The sequence below is a fragment of the Elgaria multicarinata genome, chromosome 3 (genome assembly GCF_023053635.1).
Source record: "Elgaria multicarinata webbii isolate HBS135686 ecotype San Diego chromosome 3, rElgMul1.1.pri, whole genome shotgun sequence".
Classification (NCBI taxonomy): domain Eukaryota; kingdom Metazoa; phylum Chordata; class Lepidosauria; order Squamata; family Anguidae; genus Elgaria; species Elgaria multicarinata.
Genome location: NC_086173.1, coordinates 145,106,695 through 145,127,375, shown reverse-complemented (window position 1 = coordinate 145,127,375; position 20,681 = coordinate 145,106,695). Strand labels below are relative to the sequence as shown.

The window sequence follows — 20,681 nt, the reverse complement described above, 5'->3', positions numbered from 1 at the left end:
ATTATTTTATTATTACTACTACTACTACTACTACTATTATTTATATAGCGCCATCAAGTGTTCATGGTGCTGTAAAGAATAAAAAAAATACTAAGATAAACATTGTTTGCAACAAACTTTAAGCTGGTTGTGCTTCCCATTAAAGTAGAGAGTAAGTTAATGCATCCTCCCTTACACCACCACAGGAAAATCCTTCCAGCAATGGCTCTGACTGAATCAAGAAATCAGAAGAGCAAGTAGCAACTGCTCCTATTAGGCCAGTCCATGACTGTTTCATCCAGTGCTTCTATGGTGGGTCCACCACCTGGAGCACCAGCTCCTGCAGCTCCAGCATCCTAGTATAATTTGGCAATGGCGGGATTGCAAAGCTTCCCCAGCTGCTTCTGCTTGTGCTCAAACTCTTCCTTTTCAACCATCTGGTTGCGATCCAGCTAGCTGATCGCCTCCTGGCACTTCTAAGCACCCTGTTTGACCTGCTCACCAGTCTTCCCTTTCAGCTTCTAATCTTACACAGTCTTGTTTGATGTTATATGCATAGGACACCAGGGCATTTTTGGAGGCCACCCTTTCCCAGTTGGATTCATCCTCTGCTTCCTGAACCACACAGTCAGTCATCCTTGCTGAGGCAGCCCTTATCATTAGTAACTGTAACTTTGTTCTTTTTGCCTGTGCTCTTTTGTGGCAAGTGCTACAATAATGGAATGTTGGGAAGGAGGATGGCCGGTGGGGGGGCAGTTAGGAAGCGGTTAGAAAAGGGGGAGAACATACACCTGGTCCTGTGAAAAGGGTGCTGTGTTGGTCAGTGGGACTGGGAAAGAACTGGATTTGGAGAGAATGATGTACAACAGAATGTCCGTGAAGAGCAGGTAGGTTGGGAGGTCTGCAGCTAGACAGAGAAAGACAAAGATCACCAGCTGTCACGTTTATGTTTGTGTTTGAATTCTTCTACAAAGTGGCTCACATGTGCTTATCAAGGTTCTTCCCACACAGGCGAGTGTTGCCAGCAGTAATATCATCTTAAAGGTGCCATCTTCAATGGTCAAGATGGATACATCAAAGGTGCTGCCACCAAGGTCAAAGATCACCACATTCTTCTCTTCAGCGCCGCTGCTGTTTTTATCCAATCTTTAGGTGACAGCAGTGACCATGGGCTCATTCATGATGTGCAGTATGTAGAGGCCTGTGATGGCATCCACATCTTTGGTGGCTTGGTGCTGGGTACCATTAAGAACATAAGTAGAGCAATTCTGGATCAGACCAAGGGTCCATCTTGTCCAGCACTGTTCACACAATGGCCAACCATCAACCCACAAACAGGACACAGGTGCAACAGCACCCTACCACCCATGTTCCCTAACGATTTGTATATACAGACTTATTACCTCAGCTACTGGAGGTAGCCCATAGCCATCAGGACTAGTAGCCAATGATAGCCTTCGCCTCTAGGAATCTATCTAACCCTCTTTTAAAGCCATCCAAATTGGTGGCCATCACTACATCTCGTGGTAGTGAATTCTACTGTTTAACTATGCACTATGTGAAGAAGTACTTCCTTTTATCTGTCCTGAATCTCCCATCAATCAGCTTTATGAGATGACCCTGGGTTCTCGTATTATGAAAGAGGGAGAAAAATGTCTCCCTATCCACATTCTCCACACCATACATAATTCTGTACACCTCTATCATGTCTCCCATTATCCTTTTTTCCAAACTAAACAGTCCCAGCTGTTGTAACCTTCCCTCATAGGGGAGATGCTCCAGCCCCTTGATCATTTGTTACCTTTTTCTGCACTTTTTCCAGCTGTACAATATCTTTTTTAGGGGTAGTGACCAAAACTGTACACAGTATTCTAAGTGTGGTCGCACCACAGATTTAAATAAAGGTGGTATGATACTGTCAGTTTTATTCTCAATTCTTAGTTTTCTTAGATTATTCTCAATTAATTATGTGTAGCATGGAATTGCCTTCTTTACAAATGGGTTGGTATTTTCATCAAGCTGTCCACTACAACCCCAAGATTTCTTTCTTGGTCAGTCACCGCTAGCTCAGATCCCATCAGGTTATACTTGAAGTTGTTTTTTTTTGCCCCATGGTGCATCACTTTACACTTGCTTACATTGAACCACATCTGCTATTTGGATGCCCACTATCCCAGCTTGGAGTGATCCTTTTGGAGCTCCTCACAATCCCTTTTTGTTTTAACCACCTTAAATAATTTGTTGTCATCAGCCAACTTGGCCACTGCATTGCTCACTCCTAATTCAGTACGACAATGGAACCAATAACCTAGGGAGGTTGTGGGCTCTCCCACACTAGAGGCATTCAAGAGGCAGCTGGACAACCATCTGTCAGGGATGCTTTAGGGTGGATTCCTGCATTGAGCAGGGGGTTGGACTCGATAGCCTTATAGTCCCCTTCCGACTCTACTATTCTATGAATTCCAGATCATTTTATGAACCAGTTGAAAAGCATTGGAGTATGCAGGCACACTGATGGCAGCGCTCCGCACTTTGCAACCCAAGTAAGCCTCGACAATTTCCTTCATCTTTCTCAACACCATGGCGATCTCCTCAGGGAAGAAGGTCTTGCTCTCACTCTCGTACTCGACCTGTACCTTGTTGGTCCTCCCAGCTTCACTCACCACACGGGAAGGTCAGTGCTTCCTATCAGGCTGCACTGTGAAGTCATCCAACTCGCGACCAATGAGGCGTTTGGCGTCGAAGATGGTGTTGCTGGGATTCATGGCCACCTGGTTCTTCGCTGCATCCTCCATGAGGCGCTCGGTGTCGGTGAAAGCCAAGAGCTGGGCATGGTGCGCGTCGTGCTTTAGTCGTTGGCAACATTCTCCACTTCGTCATGCTGAAGAACTCCGACGCAGAAGTGCCTGGAGCAGGCGCTTTGTCCGACACGCTCCCAGCGACGCGTTGAGGAGCTCCGCTGGTAAGCGAACCGCGCGCTTTGTACGTTCGCATCTTCGTCAGTAAACACGAATCGCCTCCAGCGAGCTTGAACCCCGCCAGAACCAGTCCGACCAATCACGTCGCTCTCGGCGGAGCTGTGACCAATCGTGTCGGTATATGTTCGCCCCTTCTCCCCCGCCCAGCAAGAAGCTTCCAGAGGAATAGAAGGCTTGATGGCACTGGCAACCAATGGGGATTCGGAAAGGCTGCAACGCTGGGGGTTGCTGAGGTAACGCTCCTGGGCCGCCGTTATGCAAAATAGGTCAGGGAGTTTGACAGGTAGTGCTGCCCGTCTTAGGGGAAAAGCGAGGGGTGGGGAGAAGAACTTGCGTGAGGGAGGACTAATATCTGGGGGGGGGAAAGCAATATTGGGGTGTCGGGCGGAGATGTAAGCAGATCTTTGCTTGAAGCCGGCTTTAGCCCCAACATTTATTTATTATTAAGGCGTTTGTATCCTGCCCTATATCACAAGGATCTCAAGGCGGGGTACAGATAAAATCAGACAACTAATATAAAACAATAAATATACACAGCTAAAAACAAATTAAACCATTAATAAGCTAAAAACCTGCACAGAACTGAAAAACATTAAAACCAGTTAAAACAATTAAAACTATGTACAGGCTTGGTGGATTTAGCACAGCGTGTTTCGGTGCCACACTTTAGTCTTAGCACCTGCTTGAAGTAGTTCGTGTTAAAGACTGCTTCTGAGCACGTGAAGAGCGTGTTTGCCCTCATGGGTCACTAATCCTTCTTTCCAGAGGAGAAGACGTGTCTTTCAGTCTGTTCCAGCAAAAACAAGAAAGAGCCAGAGAGCCTCTGCTCTTAGGTGGCATAGACATGTAATAAATAAAATAAATTCTGGCACCTTGGAGACATAACAAATTTATTATGGCATATTATGACAGTCCATTTTTCAAGATTTTACTTATCAATCTGTAATTGCAGTCTTTAGCTGCCTGTTGACTACGTATAGCTGATTTAATACACTTCAAATAAAGGGTCCAACAAAAAATTGTATGGGTATTTTGAGAGATAATTTTTATTTATTTAAATGAAATAAAAAATATAGTGTGGCATAATAGAAGTTTCTCAAATTATGCAAAGTGTGTAGAGAAAATAGATCAAGAGATGTTTTCTTATTTATTTTCCCTTAGAATATTAGAACTCGAGGCCCTCTGGTGAAACAAATGGACAGTAGATTCATGAGACACAAAATAAAGTACTTTTTCTTACAGCAAAATAGAATTTATTATTATTATTATTATTATTATTATTATTTATTTATATAGCACCATCAATGTACATGGTGCTGTACAGAGTAAAACAGTAAATAGCAAGACTCTGCCGCATAGGCTTACAATCTAATAAAATCATAGTAAAACAATAAGGAGGGGAAGAGAATGCCAACAGGTACAGGGAAGGGTAAGCAGGCACAGGGTAGGGAAAAACTAACAGTAGAAAGTAACATTGAATTCTCTGCCACAAGGTGGGGCAATGGCCACTGGCTTTAAGATTACTTTATTTATCTTTATTTTATTTATTTAATACATTTTTATACCGCCCAATAGCCAAAACTCTCTGGGTGGTTCACAAAAATTTAAACCATTAAGAACATAATAAAACATTCAACAATCTAAAAACCCAAATACAAAATACAATATAAAAAGCACAACCAGGATAAAACCACACAGCAGAAATTGGTATAGGATTAAAATACAGAATTAAAACAGCAAAGTTTAAATTTAGGTGTTAAAATACTGAGAAAATAAAAAGGTCTTCAGCTGTTGATGAAAAGAGTACAGTATAGGTGCCAGGCGGACCTCTCTGGGGAGCTTGTTCCACAGCCAGGGTGCCACAGCAGAGAAAGCCCTCCTAGTAGCCATCTGCCTCACTTCCTTTGGCAGGTGCTCACGGAGAAGGACCCTGTGGATGATCTTAATGTCCAGGCAGGTACATATGGGAGGAGGCGTTCCTTCAAATAACCTGGCCCCAAGCCATTTAGGGCTTTGTATGTTAGTACCAGCACTTTGAATTGGACCGGGACCTGGACTGGCAACCAATGAAGCTGTAAAACGACTGGCGTGATGTGATCTCGCTGGCTAGTCCGTGTTAGTAAACAGGGATTAGACAAATATAAGTGGGGGTGGGGGCAGGGAGGTCATAGAATCATAGAATAGAGTTGGAAGGAGCTTATAATGCCATCTTATAATGCCAATTATAAGGGGCTTATAATGCCAATCCCCTGCTGAATGCAGGAATCCACCTTAAAGCATCCCTGACAGATGGTTGTCCAGCTCTCTAGGTCATTGGTTCCATTGTCATACTGCTCTAACAGTCAGGAAGTTTTTCCTGATGTCCAGCTGGAATCTGGCTTCCTGTAACTTGAGCCCATTATTCGGTGTCCTGCACTCTGGGATGACCGAGAAGAGATCCTGGCCCTCCTCTGTGTGACTTTTTATTTATTTTATTTATTATTATTGCATTTACAACCCACCTTTTTTCCTGCCAGGAACCCAAGGCAGCATACATAATCCTCCTCCTTTCTATTTTATCCTCACAACAACTACCCTGTGAGGTGGGCTGGGCTGAGAGTGTGTGACTGCCCCAAAGTCACCCAGTGGGTTTCCATGGCTGAGTCGTTAGGGAAAGCTGGTGTAATGCAAAACATGGGCGGGCAGATGATCGACCCCCCAGATTTCTTGTTGTTGGACTTCAACTCCCAGAAGTCCCTGCCAGCATGGCCCCTCGTCAGGCGTGCTTGGAGTTGAAGTCCAAAAACAAAAAAATCTGGCAGTCGTCCTTCTGCCCACCCCTGAGGCCAAGGATCGGGGCCTGAACCGGACTTCCAGCCCGCCCCCGTGACGGAAGCGCCCATGCAACGGCTTTGCTCCTGGGGGCCGCCAGAGGTCTCTGGATTATTTTCTGCTGGTTGCGGAGGCGGCGCTCTTGGGCCGAGGAGCGTCTCGCAGGCGGCGCTTCCTGCGCCTGACTCAGCTCCCTGCGGACGCGAGGAGGCTGCCCGCGATTGGCTGGCTGGGGTGGGATCGAAGCCTCTCGCGCTGCACAGGCGGGCCTCGGCCACCAGGCAGTAACCCCTGAGCCGCCGCGGCAGAGCGAGCGAGCGAGCGAGCGTCCGGTTGCCTGCGTGGGTTTTGCAGCCTCACTCGGCGCTGGCGCGGCTCACTGGCCCTCGGAGGAGGGGTGGCTCGGTGGGGAGAGCGGAGCTGTTTGCTCGGAATCTCTCAGGGCGCAGCGGCGCGCCTCCTCTCGCCCCCGTTGCTGGTGAGTAGCCGGGATCTCGGGCACGGTGCTGCTGCTGCGGTGGGCCTGCTGGGCGGCCATCAGCGCTGAGACGCAGGCTGGCTGGCTGGCTGGCTGCAGGGCTGCTTATCATCTGACCTCTGGGCTAATCCCTCTCCACAGGGCTTTCTGCTTCCCAATCTCCTGCCAGCCTTTGCTCTTGCTCTGGGTGAGCCTCGTGTTTGGTTGGTTTTCCATCTGGGTTTTCCTGTCGGCAAAAGGCTCCTGCCAGGATTAAAACGGGTAGATCCGAACAAAGGATCTGAGGAGAATTCTGATGTTTCTGCCCCGGCTCAGAGGAATTTCCTCGCCCTCAAAAAAACAATAATATTAAGTATTTATGTAGCTTTTCCACCTTCGTCCTTGCACAACAACCCTGTAAGGTAGGCCCATTTTATCATTTCTCCCCCATGTTGCAGATGACGACTGCCACTGAAAGAATTAGGGATTTGCTTAATGACAATTCTGTGATTTTTTTGCCCAAATTTAATCCAGAGTTTCTTGACACGTATCCTCAGCCACCATTTTACTCTGGTGCTTGGGTCCCATGAAAGATTCAGTGGCATAAGAAGGACCCTACCTTTAGTTCAGGCGTAGATCTTCACTTTTACAAGCAAGTTCCTAGTCCTCATGGTTTATTTATTTATTTACTTATTACATTTCTATACCGCCCAATAGCCGAAGCTCTCTGGGCGGTTCACAAAAGTTAAAACCATAATAAAACAACCAACATGTTAATGGTTGGAGAGGGAAGTCTCACTGTGTAGTGGTTATGCACATGGAAAGAAAACAGGTGGAAGCAAGCAGTGGCCTTCACTCCTTTAAACAAAATCTGGATGTGTAAGTACTCCCAGTGGTACAAAAGAGTGCTTAAAATGTTTTAAGTGACCTTGAGTACATATTCCAGCCCTCTGAGCCAGTACAGATGTAACAGAAGGGTGCTCTGAAGAGATGGGGAGAAATTTGTAGGATTCTGGGCTCCTCTGGAGCAAAGTCTCCCCTTCTGCCTTAACAATTAAGCATTATGTCAGCAGTGATGTTAGCCGCAGCGAAGACTAATCAAAGTTCCTCCTTAACAAGATTAGAAACCAGCTTTACTAGGGCTGTGCACGGACCCCCCGAACCACTTCTCTTCCAGATTCGCAACTTCCGGATCGGGTCCGCTCCGTGTCGAACCACCTATGGTCTGCTTCGCTTCACTACAGAGCTCCGGATCCAAATCGGAGCTCCGTTTTCCCCCCATAGACTTGCATTGAAATCCAAACGCCTATAACTTTTTTTCTGTTAATGTTAGAAACCTCAAAATTGGCACCATGAGAGCTTATCCATGTATACACATTCATGCCAAGCCTCAAGTAAATCCAAGCATCCCCTGGTTTTCAGGGAATTTTTGAATATCCGACACCCCATTTTCAGAAATGGGATTTACTCCGACATTTTTACAGATACAAACTTGAAAGTGGGCACCCTCACAGATGCCATCTAGAGCCACATTCATGGCAAGCTTCAAGCAAATTCCATAATCCCCTGATTTTTGGTGATTTTTTAAGCATCACCCCCTAACCCCAATTCACACCCCTTTCGATATCTCCATCACTGTAAACGTTAGAAACCTCAAAATCGCCACTATGACAGCTTATCCATGTATCCACATTCCTGCCCAGTTGGAAGCAAATCCGAGCATCCCCTGATTTTGGGGGGATTTTTGAAAATCCGACACCTCATTTTCAGAAATGGGATTTACGCTGACATTTTTACAGATACCAACTTGGAAGTGGGCACCCTCACAGATGCCATCTAGATCCACATTCATGGCAGGTTTCAAGCAAATCCCATCATCTGATTTTTGGCAATTTCCCCCCCCTTTTAACTCACCCCAATTCAAGTCCCATGATAGAACTCCGTCAATTTTCACATTAGAAACTTCAAAATCGCCACCATGACAGCTTATCCACGTATCCACCTTCATGCCTAGTTGGAAGCCTCCACTGATTTTCTGGGAATTTTTGAAAATCCTCCACCCCATTTTCAGAAATCCAAATATCTCAGGGATTTAAGTTGCAGGCTTTCCTATTCATGACCATTTCAAAGGAAATCCCAACATGCCATGAATTGGGGAGTATTATTAAAGATAAACCTTCCTCACTTCAAAAATTTACTTGGCAGTCTAATGAGCGCAGGAAGGACTAATCACCTGAGTTAAAGCAAGACACACACAAAACCCGGCCCTGTGAGGTGGGAACAGAGGAGGAGAGACAGCAGACGGTTATGCCCCTGTAGCACTGGGAGCAAGCATGCCAGAGGCTGATGGGGTTAAACCACAAAGCCCATCATCTATACCTCTCTTAGGCACCAGGAGGGCAGAGAGGCAGGCATTGGCAGGCGGGCACAAAGGAGCTGGTGTTTTGCACAGGTAAGCCATAGATCTCTTGGGAAGTCAGTCCCAGCAGATCCAGCTACCCCACAAGGACAGCTCCCAGGCAGGTGGGCACAGGCAGGCATTGGCAGGCGGGCACAAAGGAGCTGGTACTTACTATTTATTTATTACATTTTTATACCTCCCAATAGCCTAAGCTCTCTGGGCGGTTCACAAAAATTAAAACCATGGGGTACATAATAAAACAACCAACAATCTAAAATCCCAAATACAAAATACAATATAAAAAGCACAACCAGGATAAAACCACACAGCAAAAATTGATATAGGATTAAAATACAGAATTAAAACAGCAAAATTTAAATTTAAGTTAAATTAGGTGTTAAAATACTGAGAAAATAAAAAGGTCTTCAGCTGGTGATGAAAAGAATACAGTGTAGGTGCTAGCCAAACCTCTCTGGGGAGCTCGTTCCACAGCCGGGGTGCCACAACAGAGAAAGCCCTCCTAGTAGCCACCTGCTTCACTTCCTTTGGCAGGGGCTCACGGAGAAGGATAAATATAGCTTGCATTGGACAAACATGGCTTCAGTCCTAACTGCTACTCAAAATTCCCTTCTGCAGAAGTCCACAAATAAGATCATAACCGCTGCAACATGAACTTAATTCTGACAATCAGAATTTGGGTGCAGCATCCAACAAGGAACTATTGTATTCTCCTTTCTTTCTTTTTTAACTGCTGACATTTTACCTATTGAGCAGCTAAATCATGCTGCCAGACCGACCTCTGCTGCTTTGTCATTAAAGGTACCACACCCCACAATCCTCTGATTAGGCAAGGGCATGGCAGTGCCTTTTTATTCCATCAGACCTTTTACTTTCTGCATCTGTGGGTGTCCTCATAGTCTGTTGCTCTCCAGTTTCACTATCTTTTCCAATCCTTTCTCTATGTTCCTTCCCTCCCCACAATCTCCCCAGATGCTCACAGCTGCAAATAAAGAGCTGCCTCCACCAGTGGCCTTTTGCCCTTCCCACAAAACAAGAAAATGGCTCTTGGTAGTCAGGGACCACCCAGCACCAGAAGTTCTGTCCTCCCCAGGCCTGATTTTAATAAGAAGATGACTTTAATTTGTGAAGAAGTGAGTTGCTACAAGAAAGGGATGTTGGAAGAAAAGGTTAAAGAAGACCTCTTTTTTGTATACATGGCCTTTTAAGATCTAATATTACAAAGAGATTTGTACTGGGCTGTATTCTGGGTCAACTGCAGCCCTTAGAAGGTATTTATTTATTTTTTAGATGTTTATGATGCCCAACAGCCAAGGCTCTCTTGGGAGTTTACAATTAAAACCATAATATACAAAGGTAAATTTAAAACTTTTTTTTTTAAAAAAAATATCATATAAAAGCAGGAAAAGCCATACTCCAGGAAAAGCTTGTCTTAAAAGATGTGTTTTCATGAGGCATTTGAAAGATGTTATATTCTTCGCCTACCGAACCGCACGAGGGAGGATTTTCCAGAGGGTGGGTGCCGCTACGGAGAAGGTATGATGCAGAGAACCTGCTTATAGCGAGTGGTGGAAATTGGGAGGGGTGTGTGTGAAGAGCTGCTGGATAGTAGTTGGGAAAAACAAAACTAGATAACTTGAGGAGGAAGACTATAGGCATATAGACAGTGATGCCAATAGGAGCTTTCCTTATGACTAAAATAGCATGCATGAGCCCCCTTATCTGGATTGGGACCACAGCAGGGAGGAAAGTATTAAAGGCCCCATACCAGGGCACCTATCCAATTTGGGTGGCCCACACCTGTCAAAACTTCCTGCAATTGCTAATTGTATGAATAGTATCAAAGCTAGTTTGGCCCTATATACTATAGCAGTATACTTACACAAAAGGTAAGACAGAGTTTAATTTCAAAAAAATACAAGTATGAATTAGCATTGAGGCCTGTGAAGGTACCCTGCCATCTATCTTTTTCAAGAATTCTGAACGGGGAAGGATAAAAATGTAGTTATTCAGTGTAAAGGGAAAGCACATGCACAGAAGCCTTTTCAGATAATTTCTGTTGCCTACCAGAAATAATGGCTGGGTTTTGCTACCAAGCCCACACAGAATTTATGGACTTACACTCCTCCATGAATCTATTAAAAGTGTTTATAGGAGCAACTCCCACACCTCTTTATCCTATTATAAGGGTGCAGTCTTAGGCCTTAGCTTGTTGTTGTTGTTTATTCATTCAGTCGCTTCCGACTCTTCGTGACTTCATGGACCAGCCCACGCCAGAGCTTTCTGTCGCCCGTTGCCACCCCCAGCTCCCCCAAGGTCAAGTCTGTCACCTCCAGAATATCATCCATCCATCTTGCCCTTGGTCGGCCCCTCTTCCTTTTGCCTTCCACTTTCCCTAGCATCAGCCTCTTCTCCAGGGTATCCTGTCTTCTCATTATGTGGCCAAAGTACTTCAGTTTTGCCTTTAATACCATTCCCTCAAGTGAGCAGTCTGGCTTTATTTCCTGGAGTATGGACTGGTTTGATCTTCTTGCAGACCAAGGCACTCTCAGAATTTTCCTCCAACACCACAGTTCAAAAGCATCTATCTTCCTTAGCTAGACCGGGCTTTATCCCGGGGTGAACCCCGGGATCGACCCTATGCGTCCACATGACGCACAGGGGATCCCAGAATCAGGGAGGGATGATCCCTCCTCTACTTTGGGGGCGCTTTTTCCGTGGTCCCAGGCTGAGACCGTGGAGCGTGTGGCCAGTTGCTGCGGAGCCGTGCACGGGGCGCAGCGCTCCTCAGGAGTGCTGCGCCCATTGGGGGTAGGGTGGGGGGAGCAGGGAAATTAAGTTAAAATTAAAAAAAACCTTACCTTTGTGCACGACTGTTCATGCACTCCATCTTCTTTTAAAAATTAAAAAGTGGCGGGCACGACGCCTCTCTTCCTGAGGTCGTCGCACCTTACGTGTAAATGGAGGAGAGATCTCGCGTTAATCACAATGCGAGATCTTCCCTCTTCTGTCGCGGAACAAAAGGGAGGTCTATCTAAGGCCTTAGTTGCCGTGGCGAACCCCCGGTCATTCCATTTTAGGCTGGTTTGTGTATGCGAAAAGGAACACCCACATTCCTGCATCTTGTCACATTTGATTTGGTCTGTTGCATACAGGAGTGCTAGTTGTTATTATGAGGTACATTCTATGTAACCTACCCAGAGAGCTTTGGTTATATAAAATAAATGTTCCAGGTTTCAGGCAAGAAGAATAAAAAATGTCCCCTTTTCAGGCTTTTTCAAATACACAGAGCATCTTGTTCTATGTGGTTGCAATCCTATACCTGGAAGAATGACTGAAGATAGTGGACTTAAGTTTGAATAAATATGCATAAGATTGTGCTGTAAAGATTACAAAACTTTAGTTTGCCCAATTTTTGGAGAAGTATACTAAGAATTTGACACAATTGTAAGCGGCACTAGGCATTCACTAGACTCTCTATTAAACAAAGATTTACAAGACAAGCATTCTCAAAAACAGCCATAATAAAAGTAGTAATGATTATGCTTCATAACAATATACTGGTTTTGTGGTTTGACTGTAACCAAACTATTGGTAATTAGAACTAGTTATTAATGAAATATTCTAAACAAAAGAAAAATAGCAGAATCTTTCAAATCAGAAACTTTAACTGTAAAAATAATGCAAAAGATTAAAACACATCTAGCTTTCAGCTTTTCACTAGGTATAAAATTTTGAGTTAACTATCTTCGGGGAAGTACTGTATCAATTTGACACCACCATAAGTCAACAAGGGGGACCAAGCATCACTAGCCATCACTAGACTCTGGGCGTGTCTAGACCTAGGTAGAGGAGGGGGAGGATCTCACGATATGGTGATCGCGAGATCCTCCCCCTCAGTCCACACACGGCGCATGACATCGTGCCCGTCATTTTGTTTTTGTTTTTTAATTGAAGATGGGCACACGAGCGCTCCATTGAAAAGGTAAATCTGGGGATTTTTTTTTTAAAAAAAGATCCTGCTCCCCCCAACCCCAATGGGCACGTAGCTCCTGAAGAGCTCTGTGCCCCATGCTCGGATTCCGGCTCCTCGCATTTACTCATGAGGAGCCGGGACGAAACCGGGACGGCTACCCACACGTCCCGCGCGGTTGGGATTAAAGCCATCCTGGTTATCCCGGGGAAAGGGAGGGAGCATCCCTCCCTGCCCCCGGCATCCATGGATGCACAGGGATGAACCTGGGGCGATCCCTGGGATAAACCCTCATCTAGACATGCCCTCTGTTTAATTCTATTAAACAGAAATTTATGATATTACTTAGGACTGTTGACACACTGAGAACAAAACTACATGGCATGTGGAATTCAAGGACAATGAAAAAAAATCCCTAAAACAGCAGCTTAATAAAAGAATAACATTTCAACAAAGGAAGAACTAGCATGGAACAAAAGCATCTATAATTTGATTCTTTCACCTCAGCTTTAGCAATATCTTCTCCCACTTCTTGAGCTTTCTCTTGTACTTTGAAGAAAACACTCCCTTTTTGTAAGTGCCCAGGTGTATCCTGGGGAAAATAACAATATAACAAGGCACTTTCTAAGACCACTTTGCACAGGTAAGCCACAGATCTCTAGGGAAGTCAGTCTCAGCAGATCCAGTTACCCCACAAGGACAGCTCTCAGGCAGGCGGGTGGGCAGAGGCGGGCATTGGCAGGCAGGTGGGCACAAAGGAGCTGGTACTTTGCACAGGTAAGCCATAGATCTCTGGGGAAGTCAGTCCCAGCAGATCCAGCTACCCCACAAGGACAGCTCCCAGGCAGGCGGGTGGGCAGAGGCGGGCACAGGCAGGCATTGGCAGGTGGGCACAAAGGAGCTGGTGTTTTGCACAGGTAAGCCATAGATCTCTGGGGAAGTCAGTCCCAGCAGATCCAGCTACCCCACAAGGATGGCTCCCGGGCAGGTGGGCAAAGGCGGGCACAGGCAGGTATTGACAGGCGGGCACAAAGGAGCTGTTACTTTGCACAGGTTATTGAAGCAGTTACTTTGAGTGTGGAAGATGATGCAGCCATCTACCACACTGGCTTGGAGCATTAACGTTGCTGGATGATCAACCTGTATAGCATTCCAGTACTGTGAAAAGTGGAAGTGTCGGATGACCTGGAAAAATCAATCCTCAACCAGCACTCTCCAAAGGGCAACCAGTGGACTGCGGGAGTCTACCTCCAGTTGCTGTAGGACAACAAAGTGCTGGTGAAGGCCCGTTTGATTTTCACAGCCTACGTTGGACAGTGGACGTGCCATGTGTCTTCTGTCAAGGGAGCTTGCAGAAAGTCTCCAAAGGTCAACCAGTGGACTGCTGGAGTTTACCTCCAATTCCCGTTGGAGAACAGCAACCCAATGCCAAAGCACAGGTGAAGTCAATGAGTTGCATGAATTGAAGTGTGAGGTAGCTTCTCGAAGCCATGATTCCAGACAGGAGCACCCAACTGAACTGACCGTCAGGAACTATGCTCAGAGATGCAGCAGCCAAAAGAAGAACCTCTGCCTGCTGCTGCTTCTGCTGGTGTTGCTTCCAACCCAGCCCACGACTGGCCTGTTTGATTTTTACAGCAGGAGAGGCAGCCTGGCTACTGGTGGTGGTGCCAGGCATTGCCTTGCCCCCTGCTTGCATCTCACCCAACCACAGCCGGGCGTGTAGCGTGGTGCTGCTTTGCCCTCACTTTTTGTATGCTTCTGCAGTGTGAGCAGTCACACACCCACACACTGTCACGAACTCTGCCTACAGCTTTGGCAGAGGCTCATACCCACCAGGCATGAAGTATGCTGCTTTAGGGGAAGATTCAGCCTGCCTGTGACTACTGTGGTAGTAATAATGAAGAGACAGCCTGACTTGACTAACAGCCTGCCTGAATGTAAGACGAAGAAGGCATCGCCTTACTGAAAGAGGAATCAAATGATTCCTTTGGCTTCCTTGCTTCAGAGTTGATTTTGTGAACTGAAACGCAGCCACTAAATAATAAAAATGCTAAGGATATGATCATCATAATAATAATTATAATAATAACTTTTAAAAAGAAAAAGCCTGCTTGCCTGAACTATAGTCTGCCTGCCAACCGAAGGAGGGGTGGAATAAAGGGAGGGGAGCCTGCCTGTCACTCCCACGAGGGCTTGAGGGTGGGGTATCTCAGCAGGGGCAGATTGCCCTTGAGAAAGACCAGCTGCTCCACCAAGTCCGGCTCTAAGCGAGAGCAGTGAGGGGTCACTATGTCGCCCGCCATAGAGAACACCCTCTCGCTTGGAACACTGGTGGGTGAGCAGCTGAGTCGATCACTGGCCACCCGCGACAGGTCTGGCCAAATCTGGCGGCGGGATGACCAGTAGGCCAGGGGGTCCATGGAGCAGTCCTCCATGGACTCTTCCAGGTAACGCTGCACGGTGGTTGCAGCGTCATCCTGGCCGGTTGCTGGGGCGGGTCTCTGCCCAACCATAGCGTGCAGAGCCTGTGCCCAATACCCCTGGCCTGTGCTCCTGCTGGGAGGGATACAGGTGAGGCTGCTGCTGGTGTTGTTGCTGTGGGGAGTGGTGGCCTGCTTCTCTGCCTCACTCTGCCCCACCCTCTTGGCCCATGCCGCCCGCACTTGGCCCACGAGCATTTCCACCCAGTGCTGCCTGGTATTTGGCCCACAAAGCCCATCCTTCACATGAGGGTCACACATGGCTGCCAACGTGTAGACCCTCTCTGTTTGGATGGGGTCCAGCCTCCGTGTCAAGCCATCCCTCAGCCTAGTCACCGCTTTGCATATTTCGGGCTCGAAGCGCTTGCTGGTGACGGGATCCCTGTACTCCAGAAACTCGCCCATCTGTTTCTGGAGATGCCTGCATACAGGGATCACCTGGCTGAGGAGGGCAGAGCTAGTGCTCAGGGACTCGGTGGCCTCAAGGAACGGCTTGAGGACCACCACCAGCTGGGACATGGCGTCCCACTGCTGCTTGCCCAGTGCTGGATGGACGCCAATGTCCCTGACCCTGAACATCTCGTGGATGGCACGCTGTTGCTCCAGCATGAGGTAGGTGGAGTTCCAGCATGTCACCACGTCTTGCACTAGCCTGTGCTGTGGGAGATTCAACTCCTCCTACTTCTCCCGCAGCAATCGGCTGCTGTTGACGCTGTGGTGGAAATGCCCTGCCACCTTTCTACAGCTCTCCAGGAGGTTACGGATTGCCAGGGGACTGAGGTTGGCCTTGCTGCCTGTTCCAAGGCCATCCCTCACCACTAGGTTCAAGACGTGCGCGATGCAGCAGACGCCCTCAAATCCGCCATCGCACACCGCATTCACCATGTTGGCTCCCCCGTGCGTATGGAGGAGGGCCCAGCAGTAGCCCTCCTTGCCAGTCCCTTTAGTGCTGGATACTTCCTGCCCCACGGCTGCCCACCAGTGAGCCGTCAGGGACAGGTAAGCGTGCACTCCGCCCTCGGTGGACCAAATGTCTGAGGTGAAGTGCACCATCCGTGCCTCTGCCTGGCACAGATGACCCAGCACTAACTCCCTGCAGGAACGGTACAGGGAAGGCACCACCCGCCTGCTAAGGGTGGTGTGACACAGCAGCTTGTAGTATGGAACCACAAACGCCATCAGCCTCTTGAAGCCTTCGTTGTCGATGAGGCTGAATGGCTGGTCGTCCAACGCCACCATCTCACTGATGCACGTGGTGATCTGGGTGGGCGTTGGAAAACACCATCTTGTGGCTCCATACTTCCCCCACCCCATGTCCTCGAGGGTTGCCTGCCTAACCCTCGTAGGGATGGGAGATGGAGAGCTTAGAGTGGCAGCAGCAGCAGCAGCCTTCTGCTTTCCCCTGGAACCAGTCACCTTGGAAGTGCCAAGCGGAAGAGGGGTTGGATGAGACTGGGGAGAGAGCCTCAGCCTGCTGCTGCTCCTCATCACCCACATCCTGGAGGACCTCCTCCTGCCCCTCCACTGTGCTGAGGACCTCGTCTATGAGGTCTGGAGACAGGTCCATCAGCGGGCTAGTGGTTTCAAGCAATAATGAAGGAGTTGGGGATATTCCTCCTCCTCCTCCACCTCCAATGTCACTAATGCTGCTGCTGCTGCCTGCCTCTTGCAAAGGGGCACTTTTCCCACCCTCAAAAAGAGAATGCCGGGCGTGAGTTGGAGAACGCCAGGGGCAAGTTGGAGCAGCGGGGGAGCATTTTCCCCCATCCTCCCAGTTCTAAAAACAGGAACTGGTGATAACCATATTATCCCAGTTTTGCTATGTTAATGGAGACAGCCATCCTGTGGTCCCTGGGGGAATGTCCTAGGGAACGTAATTCAGAGTTCCTCTCCCAAGGTCTTAGACACTGCTACAGTGTCAGAAGGGGGATTCTGAATTCTGATCCCCCACTTCCCTTGCAGCTGCGACGGAAGGAACTGTGTTGGTTGCAAATGTGGTGTTGGCAGCCTCAGGAAGGGGCGTTTCAGTGGGTGGGGTGGGAAGAGAGAAGCCAGGATATGAGAAATCCTACGACCTCTCCAGCTCTCTCCAGTGTGTCTAGACTGGGTCAAAAGCCTGTCTAAAGGGAGAAAATATAAAAAGACGAAAGTGGCAAAAATCACTTCCATTGCTTCTCCCACCCAGCTGTCAGCAGCATGGAAGGGTATTGGATACACAGAAGCCTCCAGGATCGGAGGCTTCCTTCGAAGGGGAGTGCAATCTCTAGGATTGTACTCTAAGACACAAGGATCGACTCTGTGGAATGGGCATCGGAGGCACTGCGTTACAGTGGTTCCGGTCCTACCTACGGGGTTGTTTTCAGAGAGTAGCATTGGGTGACCAGTCCTCGGCCTTTTGGCAATTGAGCTATGGAGTGCCGCAGGGCACCATCTTGTCCCCAATGTTATTTAACATCTATATGAAGCCGTTGGGAGCGGTCATTAGGGGATTTGGAGCTAAATGCCATCAATACGCTGATGACATGCAGCTCTATCTCCCTGTGACAACTGAATCAGGTGAGGCTGTGCAGGTCCTGGACCAGTGCCTAGACTCAGTAATGGGCTGGATGAGGGCCAATAAACTGAGACTGAATCCTGACAAGACGGAAGCCCTGTGGGTGAGAGGTTCCCGAGTCTGGGAGACAGGCTCATTGCCTGTTCTGGATGGGGTTGCTCTGCCTCTGAAAGAACAGGTTTGTAGTTTGGGGGTGCTCTTAGACCCATTTCTGTCGTTGGAGGCTCAAGTAGCCACCACGGCTCGGAGTGCCTTTTACCATCTTCGGTTGGTTCGCCAACTACGGCCTCTCCTGGACAGGGATAGCTTGACCATGGTGGTGCAGGCATTGGTAACCTCAAGATTGGATTACTGCAACACGCTCTATGTGGGGCTGCCTTTGAAGCTGCTCCAGAAGCTGGAGCTAGTGCAGAATGCTGCAGCTCGGCTGTTGTCTGGAGCTGCCCCTTTCCAGCATGTAACTTCTCTGCTGAGGGAACTTCATTGGCTGCCTATTCGCTACCGGGCCAGGTTTAAGGTTCTTGTACTTGTGTACAAAGCCCTAAACAACTTGGGACCAGGATACCTGAGAGAGCGCCTTCTCCCTTACCAACCTGCCTGGTCACTGACGTCATCCGAGGGCCTGCTCCTGGTGGTTCCACCTAGATCCACCCTCCGATTGGAGTCCACCAGGGGAAGAGCCTTCAGCGTGGTGGCGCCCCTCCTGTGGAATACCCTGCCTCTGGAGGTCAGGCAGGCTCCAACCTTGTACTCCTTTCGGTGCCTCCTGAAAACATCTTTATTCCAAGAAGCCTTTCTTTAACATGCAGCCTTGGATTTCTGATTTTTGCTTCTTTTTAAATTTTGTTTTAACTGTTTTATTCTGTTTTTATTTTCATTTTACCTTGTACACCGCTCCAAAATTTTTCAGTGGGGAGCGGTATATAAATATTCTAAATAAATAAATAAATAAATAAATAGTTGGCCGAGAAACCATTGTCTCTATTCCAGCTGAAATGAATAGAATCAAACTGTATTTCAAAGGGCAACTCCAGCATGAAATTGTGAAATTAGAATTAATCAAGAAATTTGATGATATTCATTTTAGGCTTGAATAGAGAGAATGGTTTTCTGTCCCACAACAACTGTTAAGCAACATAGCAAAACTGGGCCAACAGTGTTACTGCTGTTGTGAATGGTAAATTTGCTTATCTTAAGTTTACATATAATTGTTGCAGATGGTGCTACTTGCATTTCATTGCCATTTGCTGCTGCTCTCTCTCTCTCTCTCTCTCTCTGTATGTGTATATATGCCAACTGAGGAGAACAAATCTGTCAGTCTTTAAAGTGCCACAAGTTTCTTCATTATATTTGCTGCAATAGACTAATAGGGCTTGTCCGTTAGTGCAGCATGTAACAAGCATTCGTCCTGTTTTGCAAGTGGCCACTTTCTTCTCCCAGTACAAAGCTAATTGCTGGTATAGCATAGTGGCTGAGCTATAAATTGGGAAGTCCCTGACTTAAATGTCATCTCTGCTGTAAACTCCCTCAGTGGCTTTTGGCAAGCCACCATCCTCCCAGCCCTCTCCCACTCCATCTGCAAAACAGGGATATTAATACTCACCTACCTTGTAGGATTATTAGGATTACTGTGTCTAAATATGAAGTAAAAACTTGAAAGCACAATGAGAATGCTTATTAATACTGCTAATGACAATGTGGATTCTTTTTCTGTCCAGTAAGGGAAAAGATGGTGAATGAGGAAGAGGAGGGTACTTCTCAGCAGGGAGACCCTAAGCCAGCAGAACTACACAAGATGCCCTTGGAAAGTTGCCAGGGGCAAACCTCCCCAGACCTTGAACCAGAGGGAGGCGAAATCAGCGAGACCAGCTCGGAGACGGAGCCTACAAGCGCTGTCCCAGAACCGGAGAATGAATCCCTTGCCATCAATGGAAGTACCCCAGGGAGCGAAACTGTGGGCACTTACCTGTCACAGACGCAGTACATCTGTCCCGTTTGTGGAGAATGCTTTAATGGAAGCTCCTGCCTTGTTGAGCATCAGAAAGTCCACAAAGAAGAGAAACCCCACACGTGTCCAGTTTGCGGAAAAGGCTTCAGCCAGGAAGTGGATTTGGTAGGCCACATGCAGACCCACACGGACGAGAAGCCCTTTTCCTGCCTGGAGTGCGGGAGGAACTTCCTTTTCAGCTCTGATCTGGTTGCCCATCAGAAAGTCCACACGGGAGAGAAGCCCTATATCTGCCTGGAGTGTGGCAAAGGCTTCTCCCAGAGCTCCCAGCTCATGTCTCATCGGAGAGTCCACACGGGGGAAAAGCCCTACGAGTGCATCATCTGTGAGAAGAGCTTCCGGTCCAACTATGACCTGGTCAACCACCAGAGGAGCCACACTGGAGAGAAACCATACATATGCTCTGACTGTGGGAAAAGCTTTACCCGCAGCTCACACCTGATATCCCACCAGAGAGTTCACACTGGGGAAAGGCCCTATCCCTGTGGGATCTGTGGGAAGCGATTCCGGGACTGTTCACATCTTATTAGGCATCAGAGGGTCCACACCGGTGAGAAACCTTATGAGTGCTCCATTTGTGGCAAGAGCTTCCGGGTCAACTACGACCTCGTGACCCATCAGAGGAACCACACTGGGGAAAAGCCTTATGAATGCCCTGATTGCGGGAAGGGCTTCAAGCGGAGCTCGCACCTGATCTGCCACCAGAGGGTCCACACGGGGGAAAGGCCCTACCCCTGTGGCATCTGTGGGAAAAGCTTCAGCTACAGCTCGGACCTCATCAAGCACCAGCGGATCCACACTGGCGAGAAGCCTTACGAGTGCCACATCTGTGGGAAGAGCTTCCGGATTAACGCCGACCTGGTCACTCACCAGAGGATCCACACAGGAGAGAAGCCTTACACGTGTGCTGACTGCGGGAAGTGCTTTGCGCGCAGCTCGCGGCTCGTGTCCCACCAGAGAGTCCACGTTAAGGACGGGAGTCTTGGGACGTCCTTTTCGGAAACCGACACATCGCCTGT

The 20,681-nt window shown here is 47.9% G+C and overlaps 1 protein-coding gene across 1 annotated transcript in view; it reads left to right on the top strand.

Moving 5' to 3' along the window:
• The window catches only part of LOC134395940 (zinc finger protein 271-like), a 70,528-nt gene that overhangs the window by 21,047 nt on the left and 28,800 nt on the right, over positions 1-20,681 (top strand). The window contains exon 4 of the mRNA XM_063122224.1: positions 19,373-20,624. Coding sequence (XP_062978294.1) covers positions 19,373-20,624 — 1,252 coding nt within the window. The remainder of the gene's footprint in view (positions 1-19,372; positions 20,625-20,681) is intronic.